This window comes from Cydia fagiglandana, chromosome 15 (genome assembly GCF_963556715.1).
Source record: "Cydia fagiglandana chromosome 15, ilCydFagi1.1, whole genome shotgun sequence".
In the NCBI taxonomy this organism is placed as follows: Eukaryota; Metazoa; Arthropoda; class Insecta; order Lepidoptera; family Tortricidae; genus Cydia; species Cydia fagiglandana.
In genome coordinates this window covers 11,115,807-11,131,364 of record NC_085946.1, presented here as the reverse complement: position 1 = coordinate 11,131,364, position 15,558 = coordinate 11,115,807, and the positions used below count along the sequence as shown (strand labels likewise).

Sequence of the window (15,558 nt, the reverse complement as noted above, 5' to 3'; positions counted from 1 at the left end):
GGCGTCCACAAGCAGTACCGAATCGTGTCATGAAATATGTTAGCTATTTATATAAATAAAAAAAAATAGGCCCCTATAGTTCGTTTTTTTAGCATTCATAAAAATAAGGTAAACAATCTTGATGTGTCTTTTAATTGAAAAACATATTTTAAAAGTTACTGCAAATATGTAACAATTATGAATCTAATACGATCATTTATATTCTTCTGATTTTATAAGTAATAGTTACTGATTTTTAAAGAGCGTTTTTCAATTATAAGACATGTCAAGATCGCTTACCTTCTTTCAAGTTCTTTCTAATGCTAAAAAAACGAACTATAGGTTGTTTAAAAGAGATCAATTATTTTATAATTATAAGCTATTTCCTATTCAGAGGGGCTAGACAAGATGACAATAGTTGTTAGAAAACGCCAATTGAAACTTAACCCTTTGCCAATTCAAAAATGACAATCGAAAGTCAGTCTTACTCATCGAAAATAGAACACATGTTTGTGACCCGTTCGATATATATTTTATGTTTGTATATCACGGAAGTTTTGTTCATTATGTATCTCTATTTATTTAAATAACTAACCGATGTGGCGCATGAATACAGATCAAATTAACCGTATCGATATTGAAATCTAAGTAATTACGCCCTCTATATACTGCGCTGTGAAACTAAATAGTTAAGTGTTGTTTTTGTACCACAGTGGTACAGTCGCCATCAGATATATCGGAGCGGCCAAGGTGTTCACAATATCTGAACGCGCCCCCTAGCGCCTTGACAATGGAGGCGTGTTCAGATATTTGTGAACACCTTGGCCGCTCCGATATATCTGATGGCGACTGTACAATGTAGATGATGTGATGATTAACAAAATTCCCATCATTGACTAGAAATATGTATAGAAGATGCATTTAAAATCATACCCATGTTTTGTAATATTGGAAACCCGATCATAATACATTTTGTATTTTTTTATTTAGGTATCTCGAGACCCTAATGATTGAAATATAATTAAGTGTTGATGAGAAACCATCTTTTATTTATGATTTTTCCAGATTTCCCTGTTCATAGAACAACTAAGATTACAGGATTACCACTTATCTCAGGCGGTTTGTAAAAAAGCGCAAAGAATTTTTAGTTTTGGGACTAAAACTAGTTTATAAATATGTATATACGCCATCGCCACGACTTTCGTGCGCGCGCGCGGTGCGTCATCGTGAACCTTATCCGAATGCATGAAGGTTGATATTGGGATGTCGCCAGTGGCGGATTTGCTCTAAGGCCAAGTAGGCCCGGGCTTAGGACGGCAATTTTTGACAAAAAATTCGGTGATGAGAGCAAGAAATAACTCAAAATATACGGCGCGATTCGGGATATGAATTAGAGATTCGCTAGATATGAAATACTAAACATGTGACGTTCCACGGCAAAAGGTACCGGCAATTTTTGACAAAAAATTCGGTGATGAGAGCAAGAAATAACTCAAAATATACGGCGCGATTCGGGATATGAATTAGAGATTCGCTAGATATGAAATACTAAACATGTGACGTTCCACGGCAAAAGGTACCTTTTGCCGTGGAACGTCACATATCTTTACTATTTCATATCTAGTGAATCTCTAATTCATTTCCCGAATCGCGACGATAGTCAATATGATGGGTGCTGAGAAAGGGGCGGGCTACACAGTGTTGCCAGATGGTCACAAGTCACATTTTTCGTGAATTTTGGTCTTCTCGTGTGACATGTGCGTGACTTTCGATCATGAGGCAATTTTTGTGACTTTTTAAGCTAGTCGAATTTTGGACAAGTTTAATTCTGCAATTCGTATTATTTAGGAACGCAGTGAACGCACCCAAGTTGACACTTGCACTGGCACTTTGACGTTACATCCACCATCAAGTTTATTATAATAGTCGTGGCAAAATGAGACTTGTTACCTTGACATGACGGTGTTATTTAGTTTGATAGTATACCTAGTAATTATCTATACGCCTCTGGCGGCCTCTTGATTCGATCGGACAGTTTAATCTGATTGGCGAAAATTTGACTAATCTGAATACGCCTTAAATCGGAGATTGACGCCAATTTTATTTCTGATCAAATCAGTCGATTTGTTCATCCCGTCTGGATACCGCTTAAAGGCTCTCGTGATTGTTCAAAAACTGATAAGAAAGTTGCATTTTATCCACATGTGAGGCAAAGTAATCAAGTGCAAATTTTGCTGGTAGAATTGATTATTTTCAGGAACAAAAATATCAATAGATTTATGGTGATATTATATTAGTACCCCTAAATTGAAAAAATGCCCCAAAAAGAAAATACTGGCGTCACAAATTGGTATTCTTGCGCCCGTACTCCGTTTTATCGGTAATATCGGTCATAATCGGCGATTTAATTCGGCGAGCCAAATTGGCGTTTGCGTCCGCACGTCCTGATTCGATCGGGCAATTTAATCAGATTGGCGAAAAATTTACTAGTCTGGATACGCCTTAAAATTCATGAAATCGATCACAAATAGCATTAAGTATGAAAATGTGTGTTTCAAAAAGAAAAATCATATAAAGTTAGTAGATTTTTTGTGTAATATATTATTTTCTGAATCTGAAAATCGATTTAAAGTTGGTCAAGCAGATCTTGTCAGTAGAAAAAGGCGTCAAATTTGAAAAATGTAGGCGCAAAGGGATATCGTCTCACAGAAAATTTGAATTTCGCGGCTTTTTGTACTGACAAGATTTGCTTGACCAGCTATACCTACCCATACAATACAATAATATAAAAATGTGACTTAAGCAGCAAAAACGTGACTTTTAGGGAAACGAAACGTAACTTAGGACTCCAGAGCCCTGGCAACACTGCGGCCTGGGGCCTAGGGCGGCAAAGACTGCAAATCCGCCACTGGATGTAGCCGCGCGTGTCAGTCGAGGTCTTCTTTGGCAGTCAAAGCGTTAAAAAAAGTGGTCTTTTGGTAATTGAAACAACGAAAAGAAGTACAAATTCTATATATATTATATCACAACTTCAATAACGGTGAATCCTTTACTTCTTTAAGCGCCTGGCGTCCGTTAGCTCGTTGGGTGGATGGCATTCCGTAAATCGCGGGGCACTTGGATGAGACTAGCTCAGGACCGGGATAAGTGGCGTACACGAAGAGTGGCCTATGCTCAGCAGTGGGCGACAGAAGGCTAGAATGATGATGATAATCCTTTACATTTCCATGTAAAGCTTCTAAAGGACGATGTTGACTCTCCTCTCTACTTCCTTCTGAAGTATCTCCTCTGTAACTATAGTATTCGTGGGAGTATTCTCTTCGAATTCTCTCTGGTTCTTAGCGACTGTTTCTCTGTCTTTTGTACAGCGTGTCGATGTCTTTAGGTGGTTCTTCAAGTTGTAGTTATTGAGGAAGCGGCTTTTGCAGTAAACGCATTTAAATGGCCTTAGGTCTGAAATAAATTATGAACTTTATTATTGCTTGTAATGCAAATAAATAAATGTTTTTCTCAGTTTGATACACAAAGTAAATAGTTATTAGGTAGGTGTGCACAGTTGAAGATTGCGTCACCATACTGGCTGGATCGGGTGTCAGAGTCTGATAACCCTTGGAGGAAAACAACGCCCGTTAAAGTGTGCCCATTAGCACAGTGTAAAAACAGTGACAGTGGACCGACGCCTTTGATGTCTTGTGTAAATGCCGACACCGCGGCACAAGAACACAGTAGGGTTGTCACAGACTTTTAGGGTTGTAACGCTCGAATAAATATTTTATTTTATTAAATTACTAAACTGCAGAACAGAATTCAAGACCAAAAAAAGTAAGACAATGTTGCCACTGCAATAATTTGTTTGTAAAATAGTAAATTCCTTTTGATAAATAATCACGCTAAGATAATGTATTCATTAGTAATTTTACTCCTACGATTTAAAAAAGTACTTTCATTTAGTTATTTTTACATAAATACAAGACGCGCTAATAAAAAGTGGCAACATTGTCTTACTTTTTAGGGTTCCGTACCCAAAGGGTAAAACGGGACCCTATTACTAAGACTTCGCTGTCCGTCCGTCCGTCCGTCCGTCTGTCACCAGGCTGTATCTCACGAACCGTGCTAGCTAGACAGTTGAAATTTTCACAGATGATGTATTTCTGTTGCCGCTATAACAACAGATACTAAAATCAGAATAAAATAAAGAATTAAATGGGGCTCCCATACAACAAACAAACGTGGTTTTTGACCAAAGTTAAGCAACGTCGGGAGTGGTCAGTACTTGGATGGGTGACCGTTTTTTTTTTTTGCTTTATGGTACGGAACCCTTCGTGCGCGAGTCCGACTCGCACTTCCCCGGTTTTGGTCTATAGTTACGTTTTGCAGTATAAATAAAAATACTAAGACACATTTTTAATTTTGCTTCTTTGGGGTCGTATCCGTCATCCGATATCGGACGGTACCTTGCACCTTGGGAGGTAGCATTAAAATAAGAAACAATATATATTGGATGAAAATGGTTTGAAAGTTTTAAAACCATTTTCTTCAGTTTAGTGTTGAATATTTACCTAAATGGTGTTTGGTATGTTTAGTGAGGATGTCTCGGCGCACGAAGCTCTTGGGGCAGTGTTGGCACTTGAACGGCCTCTCTCCAGTGTGGTACCTAAAAATCATCATCATCATCATCTCAGCCATGGCTGACCTAAAAATAAAATACGAAAATATCGTTTTTATAAAATGTCATCTTCCTCGCGTTGTCCCGGCATTTTTGCCACGGATAATGGAGCCTGGGGTCCGCTTGACAACTAATCCCAAGAATTCGCGTAGGCAGTATTCTTTACGAAAGCGACTGCCATCTGACCTTCTAACCCAGAGGGTAAACTAGGCCTTATTGGGATTAGTCCGGTTTCCTCACGATGTTTGTTTTATAAAATGTATCCGGATCAAAGGGCCAAAGCTTGGAGGGCTAATTCGCCAAAAATAAAGGAGAACGATACAAACACAATATAATATTTAAAAAAATTACATAAGTGATAGTAAAAAATAGTGTGATCCTAGGAAGGATCATCTACGTCTAAGGCAACCAGAATTTTGGGTCTGTTCCTGCTAATCCTGTCAGAATAATTTAAGAAATAACGTCCAGGATTTGTAAACTTCGTCACATCATGGCGTATAGATTTTTTTACCCATATGATGACGGAGTGAAAATACAAGTCTATACGAAGTGGACTTTTTAAATGGAGCACTGAGGGCAGATAGTATATCCCGTGCTGCTACAACAAAAAGGTCCTTCCCTTACTTGGCATTTACAGATATTGAAAAAAAAAATGAATTTTCAATCAGCGACAAAATCGACAATTTTCATTAAAAAAAATCGATGCCAATCGATTCCATTTCAATCCAGGTCCAAAACCTTAGAGACCAATACAGGTTAGGGTACCAAAAAGGACAAGCCACAAACGATGTCTCATCACCTCATGTGTGTAGTCAGCTCGGCGAGCCGGTAGAATCCCTTGGAGCACGCGGGACACTTGTGCTTATAGTCCTTGCTATGGCGCATCATGTAGTAATTGCTAATTAATCTACTATAGGATCACCTCATGTGTGTAGTCAGCTCCGCGAGCCGGTAGAATCCCTTGGAGCACGCGGGACACTTGTGCTTGTAGTCCTTGCTATGGCGCATCATGTAGTAATTACTAATTAATCGACTATAGGATCACCTCATGTGTGTAGTCAGCTCGGCGAGCCGGTAGAATCCCTTGGAGCACGCGGGACACTTGTGCTTGTAGTCCTTGCTATGGCGCATCATGTAGTAATTACTAATTAGTCTACTATAGGATCACCTCATGTGTGTAGTCAGCTCAGCGAGCCGGTAGAATCCCTTGGAGCACTCGGGATGCTTGTGCTTGTAGTCCTTGCTATGGCGCATCATGTAGTAATTACTAATTAATCTACTATAGGATCACCTCATATGTGTAGTCAGCTCCGCGAGCCGGTAGAATCCCTTGGAGCACTCGGGACACTTGTGCTTGTAGTCCTTGCTATGGCGCATCATGTAGTAATTACTAATTAATCTACTATAGGATCACCTCATATGTGTAGTCAGCTCCGCGAGCCGGTAGAATCCCTTGGAGCACTCAGGACACTTGTGCTTGTACTCCTTGTTATGGCGCATCATGTGCACTGCATGGTTGCTGGCCTTGTCCGTCGTCGCTCCGCACTCCACACACACGAATTTCTGAAATAAATCATTTATAAAGCGTTATTTCTAATACAAAACTCCCATTAGACTGTAACGCGGAGAGAAACATGTTCAGATACATACAAACATATTATATAAGAGCGGAAAGTCCAGTCTTTCTTTTACCATCAATCCTCAAAACTAACCTGTTTTTAACTACTTCAATAAGGTCTACTATAGTTCGTTTTTAGGGTTCCGTACCCAAAGGGTAAAACGGGACCCTATTACTAAGACTTCGCTGTCCGTCCGTCCGTCTGTCACCAGGCTGTATCTTACGAACCGTGATAGCTAGACAGTTGAAATTTTCACAGATGATGTATTTCTGTTGCCGCTATAACAACAAATACTAAAAACAGAATAAAATAAAGATTTAAATGGGGCTCCCATACAACAAACGTGGTTTTTGACCAAAGTTCAGCAACGTCGGGAGTGGTCAGTACTTGGATGGGTGACCGTTTTTTATTTGCTTTTTTTTTCGTTTTTTTTTGCATTATGGTACGGAACCCTTCGTGCGCGAGTCCGACTCGCACTTGCCTGGTTTTTTTTAGCATTAGAAATACGGTAAACAATCTTGGTGTGTCTTTTAATTGAAAAACACATTTTAAAAATAAGTTACGGCAAATATGTAACAATTATGAATCTAATACGACCATTTATATTCTTCTGCTTTCATAAGCAGAGATCGGATAGGGTGAGCTGTTTACCTTATAATTTGACATGTCTTACGTCATATTATAAGGCAAATAGCTCACCCTATCGGACCTCTGTTCATAAGTAATAGTTTTTGATTTTTAAAAAGCGCTTTTCAATTAAAAGACATGTCACAATCGCTTACCTTCTTGCAAGTTCTTTCTAATGCTAAAAAAACGAACTATAAACCGTGACCGGGGCATGTTTATCTCAACTACTAACTAGATTAAACCAGATTACAAACCCACAAAAAAGAGTTGAAAAAGAAACAGTTAACTTACATATTTAATACCTATATCTGACAACACTAAGTTTTCTGCTATAATATACTCCGCCGGCACACCCACTTTGTCAGTGTAGAAGGTGCGAAATTTAATTTTTTTACGGGAGGTCCCTTCGCCCGACATTTTTTCAATTTGCCGTATTTTTCTACTTACAAAGTGGGTTTTGCTTGCTTGCGTTCACTGATGTTCCTATACGCTTTCTTAATCTCGATTGTCGGACTGTAATTTAGTCATTCAAACTGCATTTCATTTTCATTTAGTCATTCAAAGTGCTCGAGTGGAGACCACGGACTAGCAAGCGCAGCGTAGGACGTCCACCCACAAGATGGACGGACGACCTTGTTAAGGCCGCCGGAAGACGCTGGATGCGGGCCGCTTCCAACCGGTACGAATGGAGGTCCAATGGGGAGGCCTATGTTCAGCAGTGGACGTCTTATGGCTGAGATGATGATGATGAACTGCATTTACCTTTTTGTTCGGTTTCGGCACATACTTCTCCCCGGTATGCGTTCTCTTGTGTTTATTGAGGGCGTCTGGTGTGCGAAACTCCGTGTTGCAAACGTCACACTCGAGATTGGTGGAGTACGAACGCTGTAAATTCAATCAAAGAGATATCAATCCTTATTTATACTTTTTATTTATATATACGAAAAAAAAACGCAATGAAATAAATTAAAGAGATTTCATGTTGTGAAGGGGTCAAAAGTAGCTCGAAATGGTTCGTGTAATATTACACACGGTTGTTGCGTCGCCAGTTCCTTTTTCTTTGAACTTTTTTAATAAGAGATTTTACATCTTAGTGAATACGCGATGACATCTTTTATAATTAGATAGTCACGAAATTTTGAAAATCCCCCGAAAAGATGTCTGCAAAAGCTCGACAGTTCGAAGTTGAAAATGTACAGCAGAATAATATCTTAAATTATAAATCTTTTTACTGCTAGCCTTTTATATCCTTAGCTAAGTTTCATCAGGCGTGTCTCACTCCGCGATTTCGTCGCTTTGCTACAGGTAGCTAAAAGTGCATCCATTCGGCCCCAATTATGGGGTTTGCCATAACCGCGCGTGGCGCTGTCGCCACCTAGCGGCCATACCTGTGCTGATCGTAACAGACGCGTTTTGTTAGAGAGTGAGTCTTCTGTACTTAGTACTATTATTTATTCTGTGGTTTCATCAAAGTAACACGTGAATACCCACACACTATCAATTACTGGCCACAAGGTGGCTAGTTATTGAATGGTGCCCGTTATTGAAACCTTATACTAAAGTGAATTCTGTACAGAAGTGATTATAATTCATTTTTAGTATAAGGTGACCACTTATTACACAGACGAATTACCCTACATAATTTATTTGATTAAGTGACTCTTATTTTATTTATTTCTGAAGGTGTAATTCATCAATGGTCGGTTTCCCTTCAAGGCAGGGGCTTCTAGACCCCTAGAATGGATATTTGATTTGAAGTTAAAAAAAATCTCATTCTCACCTGATGACTTTTAAGATGCCTCACAAAGTTAGTTCTATTGTTCCATTGGCTCCCACAATAATCGCATATCAATATCCTTTGCGGTCTCACTTGCGTCGAATGTTTCATTTTGGAATGTCGTTGTAACCCCCTTAAGCTAACAAATTTCTTCTGACACATGTTACAGTAGAAATTAGTTATGTTGAAATTATTTTCCTTCTTCTGATTCGTTTCTTTATCTAATTCATCTAATATTTCAGTCTTTAGTTCTTCTAAATCTATATCGTCTTCTAACTTTATATCAATATTTCCTGGAAATTCTTCCACAATTTCCACTTCGCCTCTTACGTTTTCGAAAGTTTCTATGCATTGGCCGGTTTTGTATTTTTGTGAGCTGTTGCTATTTTCGTCTATGTCTAGTTTTTCGCTGAATAAAAGATTGTTTATGAATGGTGTCGCTGGCGATTTTATTGGTGTTACTGAAAAAATAACAGTAAAAATAAGATTACCTAGCCTTAACTACATATTGTATAACATAACACTCCTGTGTAGATCTTCGTACACCTGCAATAAAATGTTGCTCTTATGGCTCTATAAATAAGATCGTGTCAGATATTTTTGCGGCCTTCGAAGAGTAACATATTGTACTGTACGCTACAGGTCAAAGCAAAAATAAAATTATGAGTTTTTAATCTGGTGAAAAAAATCTGTATCAAAATTATAAACATTGTTTGTAAAATTGGCTAATATTTGAAAATAATTATGAAGGGAATAAGGTTAAACAATTGTTTTTAAATTGAGCAAAACAAAAGAAGTTAAGTCTCAGATACGAGAACTCACATACGAGTAAGGTAGAAGTACTAGTGCTCGACGCTGCACTAGTATTCGACATGGGCGCTTAATGTCAAAGTGACAAGGATTAAATTAGAATACAGAAAAATCTTCGCCGTTCAAATTTAACCTGTATTACTTTGACATAAAGTGCCCATGTCGAATACTAGTGCAGCGTCGAGCACTAGTACTTTTACCTTACTGAGGTACAATTATTAAGCCAATCAATCAAATTCTGCAATGGACTGAAAATACTGAAATACGCAAGCTATATCTAGCACTGTATCAACGAACCTTTAAAAGTACAGGGTGGCCAGTGGTAGATTTCCTATTTCATAATATGATTTAAAAAAAAACTAAAATATAAAAACCAGAACTGTATACTTATATAAAAAGTTGATGAATGCGGATAAAATTTTTTGAAACTCATATTTTCTACCGTGCTTCCTATAAGATTAGCTGACGGTGCATCGCAGTATGGCGTATATTAAAATTAATATGCCAACTTACGCCTAGGAGCCCCATTCTGATTTTAATTTATTGTTCTGAATTTTTTGGTCCAGAAAAATGACTACGGTCAGCTGACAGATTAAATCCGTAACAGTTTTAGAAGAAAAAATTAAAATCAAAGTCAGGGTCTTGTAGTAGGTACTCAATAAAAAGCAGTTTTTAGATACGCCTCAATAGCACGTGCACGCTGCTCTGCTGGCCAGCGATCCATTGTCACTAATTAATCCGCAACACTCACGAAACTAAAAAAACCTCTGCGTCTCCTTGGCACTACGCGTTCGATAATTATTTAGATTTGAAATCGGAAATTTGCCACTGGACACCCTGTATATAAACATGAATTTTGTAAATTACCTTTAGGTGACACTAGCAACTCATCCAACGAGAACTCTTTGTTATCCGTATTCTTTAAAGCATCCTCTAAATTTCTATCTATAGTACATTGTGTTTCTGTCTCCTCAACGTGATTTTCGCTTTCATACTTCAAAAATTCATTGACAACATCCAAGGAATCCATAGTCTCATCTAAGTTTCTTTCTTGTTTTATTGATATTTGCAGCATAGAGTCCTGGTTTAAGTTTTCTATTATTGGTGGAGGCTTAGAAGCTTGGTTTGACTCTTGTGTCATTGGTGGCAATGAATTTGACCCATCATCTATTAGTGGCATATCCAGATTATTTAGAGCTTTCGGAATGTTAAAGTTATCTAGAAATTTTGGTGCATCTGGTTTATCTAGAAGTTTGTCTAAAAGTGTGGTGCTAATAGACTTGGCTTCTTTTGTTTTTTCCGTTTTTATTTCTGTCTGTTTCTTTGGTGTGTAGCGGTCGTTGTTTACAGGGCGCGGTGTAGAGAAAGGGCTGAAACTGAAAACAAAATTACACTTCGGTACGAGTATTAGGTACTATTACGGGACAAGAGTAACCATTGGGTTTCGCCGAAGCCAGGGTGGATTGCTTCTATGCCACTATCCGCAAGAGGGCCGCATCTCTGGTGCGCCGGATTCGCGCCAGCCCCAACATCATCATGAAGATGACAGGGGACAGGCTGGACTATTTGCTGCGCTGCAGTCGGCTACATAATTATACCGTACTCAGCGATAAAAAAAATGTGTAATATGTAGTTCGTAGTTCATAGATATAGATGTACATAATATTAATTCGTAGTTTTAAGTACTAACCCACTTATTCATAAACGTTTACTAAAGTTGACAAGCCGATAATAATCGTTTGTCCCTTTCCGACGTATTGGTAGGATGGAAAGGGACAAACGATTATTATCGGCTTGTCAACTTTAGTAAACGTTTATGAATAAGGGTGTAATACATCATTTTAGAATTTTTTTTTTTTTACTAACCAAGATATGAGTGTAACTTACTTGAAAAATTACTAATCAGATCTTTAATTTTTGATTCATAAAGCTAGCAACTAATCATAACCAAAACTTAATGTCCCCATCTATGTTTTACTTACAAATCTGACACGGCAGGCGTTTTAGGTACAATGAAATACAGTATAGGGTCAAAATCTTACCTAAATCTGAAAAAAGAAGTGTATATTACAACGCGCAAGGACACGTGATCGTCTACGGCTACGCACACGCATCCGGTGTGCACCCGGCTTGAAATCTTACCTAAAATCGAGTCTCAAGTCCGAGTCGATGGACGCGTCGTCCTGCAGCCAATGCGAGTCCAGCGAGTCGTCCAACACACCTGCCTCCTCGTCTATGACCTCCTTGATAATCCGGGCTTCTGTGTCTGGCAAGAGCCGTATACTTATTACACAGTGTGCGTCTACGCACATGTATCCGGTGTGCACAGGCTTTAAATCTTACCTAAAATCGAGTCTCAAGTCCGAGTCGATGGACGCGTCGTCCTGCAGCCAATGCGAGTCCAGCGAGTCGTCCAACACATCTGCCTCCTCGTCTATGACCTCCTTGATAATCCGGGCTTCTGTGTCCGGCAGGTCGTCGTCCGGCATTATGTCGTTCATGAAGTTACGGATGCTTGTGGTTGTTGATTCTGGAATTAAGTATAGCCGATTAAGCAAGGACGAAAAAATATTTGGTTATCTGGTTCATTGTTCACTAAGACAAAGGAATATTAATGAGACTGAGACTAAGGCACTTATAAGGGCAAACTGGCCGCAAGTTTCTTAGCAGACAGAAGTAGAATGTAAGAATCCATATTATAACATGGTTGCTTGGTAGTTCAGTGTTATATACACTGTAGCACTTATGTTGTCTACGACTAATACTGAGTATACTGACTGACTGACTAAATTTGATGTAAACTTCTGCCAAATCTAATAATTATGTAATGGGATTACATATCATACATATCATAAATTATATAGGTTGGTATCATAAAATTCTAAAAATGCTTAGTATGCCAACATCTATGATACAAGTTAGCAAATATAAATCTTATTGTAAAGCATGAATGTTACTTTGACAGAGTGTGCATTTTTAGTCCTATGTGCACATGAAAAAGAGGTAGAGGAAGACCCAGAACATCATGATGCAATAATATAAGGAGTTGGACTGGTATTACGGACGCAACCACTCTGGGCAGATAGAGAGGACTTTCGCATGGTGATCGTCGACATCCGTTAGGATATGGCACGTTGAAGAAGAAGAAGTGCACATGATGATATTTATCATCATGATGATGATGATTATAATGTCTTTAATGGTTCTTGGTACTTCAAGAAAGAAATTAGCTTACCATTGTCATCATCTCTAACCCTTTGGTAAGCTGGAGTACTGTTTCCAGGGAATCTGAAAGTAAAATTTTTTAATTTTTTATCATAAAACATTTATTATAATAAATTATATCCATTGCACTCACAAAGCGTATGAATTCAAGTTCAAAAAAATTATAAATTTTGATAGGCTGTATCTCGGAAACTATTCGATCTACAGAGACAATTCTAGTCTCGTGTTGTAGCAAATGTAGTCTACTTTAAAAACATCTTGAGAAGGAATTATCAAAAACTAGTCCTTTAGGGTTATAATCGCCTAAATCTAAAATAATTCCAATGTATCCAAAGTTGCGTTTGGCGCTTGAGGTCAGAAGCTTGGATTATTCATTGGGCGAACATCATAAACAAGTCAGCAAAAAATCAGTACCGGATTTGATGGTAACGCCAAATGTACTTATAAAGTTACTGTATTAATAAGAGTATAAGCCAGTAGCCATTAAAACTAAAGTCCTAAATTCAAGTGTCTTGCCATGTATGACATACGGAAGCCAAACTTGGAAATTCACGGCAAAAGCTCAAAGAAAAATCATTACATGTCAACGGGCGCTAGAAAGAAGCATGCTCAATATAAGAAAAATAGAAAAAATAAGACACTCAAAAATAAGAGAAAAAACAGGAGCAACAGATGCCTTGAGCTATGCAAAAAGACTAAAGTGGAAGTGGGCAGGCCATACAGCAAGACTTACAGATAAGAGATGGACATTAATAGTCACCAAATGGAGAGGTCCACTTGGCAAAAGAGGCCGGGGCAGACCACAAATGCGTTGGGATGAAGACCTAAAAAGAACAGCCGGCACAGACTGGATGTCGACAGCACAAGACAGGGACAAATGGGCAGCATTGGAGGAGGCCTTTACCCACTAGGGATTCATTAGTAAAACACATATTATATAAGTCTTAGTTTTACTTTAAATTTTTTTTATGTAAACTTTTTACAATGAATAAAGGGCTTTTTTATTTTTATTTTATTTTATTTAAGAGTATAAGCTGATGACGGCAGTTTAAATCCGGTCTCTGCCAATGTAGGGCTTGGTCACTCACTCTTTAATATATCACATCTATATTAGTTATAATATTGTTACTTGTTACAAAGCTCACCTAAAAGTCCAAGAATCATCATGATTCTTAAGGAATGTGCTCAGATCTACATTCTCCTCATTATCTTTGAGACCCTGGTAACTTTTGAACAGCCTGTCCGAGTTGCGACACTGCTTCTTGAAGCTGCAGGCCGCTTTCATGTTGACGTAACAACCCCGGCATAGTTGGAATGTGAAAGTGTCTGTGCGTTTCACCTGAAACAATAAGATTTTTATTCCTTACAATGCCAAAAATTTGAATATTGTATTTTTTTTGTTAAATATTGCATTCAATATCAAATCATTAAACAGTGTTAGGGTATTATAGTAAACCTGACATAGTCACATAACTAGTAGTAATAGTACTTACTCACTTTATTGCACACAACACAGGTTCACATAATATTAACAGAAATAAAGGTATGAAAGCGAAGGTGAGGGGGATAACTACACAGGACAGTCAATTTGCATTCACATACTCGCTTATCTTGTTTGAGGCATTCTTTGATATCGCTTCACTTAACTTCAAACTCAAGTAAATCCATTCGACTCTTTCAGCAAATATCTACCCTATTATCTTAATACCAAAATCTCATAATCTGACAGATGGATTTACCAGAGTTTGATGTTAAGCAACACAATTGTTTGTGGTTTGTGTTGCACTTAAACACGAAGGAATTGTAATGAAATTACTGTTTTGTCTTAGTGACCCTCTACCTATCCTCCTCCTCTCCTAGGTACAATCATGTTATAGTTTAAAGTTTAAACAGCAGTCTAATATTAGACAGTACGCGTTAGACACTTGCTAATTTTGTACTAGTAACTGTATGAAGGGAGAGAAAATGACGACAAAAGACCAGGACCAATAAAATGGTACGGCTTCGAGCTTTACACACCAAAAACAAAAAACAACGTACCATTTTTTGCCCGTAGCACCTTTCGTGTTTCTTGCAAAAGCAAATTCAAAACAACATTGACTTTCGTAATGTAACTTACCTGTAAACCGGTGCAGTAAACAAACAACCTTCGGTTCTTCTCAGTGTACTGCAAAAGCTCTGCGGGTTCCTCGTACCGTACTAAACATCCTCGACAAAATCTATCCATTTTGTAAAACCACTCTTATCGATAAAAACTTAATATCTTAAATCATATTACTTAGAATATAGTGCCATTATTAGAAATTACAAATATAACAAAGTAGTTTACAGAGAACTTCAGGGCAGTGAAGCCAGTGAACTTCCAATCAAACCTTCAAAGAACTGACAGTGACATGAAGCTATGACAGATAACACAAATAGGGTATCCAGACGGGACTGACGAAATCCATGATCAAGCCCCCTACTCTGTTTGTTCTGTTTCACGGCGCAGCAACTAGTATCATTTCTCTCTCCTTGCTCTTTTAAAAATGCCGTTTGTCAAAAAAGGACAACCATACTGTTGACAAGATGGACTTCAAATCCAAGTGGCCCCTTTTTAGGCGACCCAGGTTGTGCATGTGTGCGTAAAAACGTATGTGTGCTCTTTTAGGGATGTGAAAAGTCGATTTTAATCATGTTATATATCGATAAACGCTACACAGCGGAACGCAATAGCGATTAATTGAAGCTTCAATATCTTCGTTAAACATAAACATAATTGAAATGCTAATGGATAATGAATATATTATAACTAGATGAAAACCCGGCTTCGCTCGGGTAAAATAAATAATAGTAATAGGTAATACTCATTTTGA

The 15,558-nt window shown here is 38.1% G+C and overlaps 1 protein-coding gene across 1 annotated transcript; it reads right to left on the bottom strand.

Moving 5' to 3' along the window:
* Nucleotides 1-3,010: 3,010 nt before the first annotated feature.
* LOC134671362 (zinc finger and SCAN domain-containing protein 12-like) lies at nt 3,011-15,040 on the bottom strand. The gene is made up of 10 exons (XM_063529199.1): nt 14,823-15,040; nt 13,849-14,042; nt 12,714-12,766; nt 11,822-12,008; nt 10,346-10,854; nt 8,672-9,129; nt 7,654-7,776; nt 6,060-6,208; nt 4,539-4,633; nt 3,011-3,432 (listed from the first exon to the last, which is right to left on the bottom strand). Exons 1-10 carry the CDS (start codon nt 14,928-14,930, stop codon nt 3,218-3,220), a joined length of 2,091 nt encoding a protein of 696 aa, XP_063385269.1. The 5' UTR covers nt 14,931-15,040; the 3' UTR covers nt 3,011-3,217.
* Between the last annotated feature and the right edge of the window lie 518 nt (nt 15,041-15,558).

Excerpts from the sequence above, each read along its gene's own strand:
- LOC134671362 (XM_063529199.1), bottom strand. The coding sequence starts at position 14,930 with ATGGATAGATTTTGTCGAGGATGTTTAGTACGGTACGAGGAACCCGCA. Across the intron at positions 10,855-11,821 it reads GACTTGAGACTCGATTTTAG|TTTCAGCCCTTTCTCTACAC; the intron begins GTAAGATTTAAA and ends TTTTGTTTTCAG. Across the intron at positions 3,433-4,538 it reads ACATACCAAACACCATTTAG|ACCTAAGGCCATTTAAATGC; the intron begins GTAAATATTCAA and ends AATTTATTTCAG.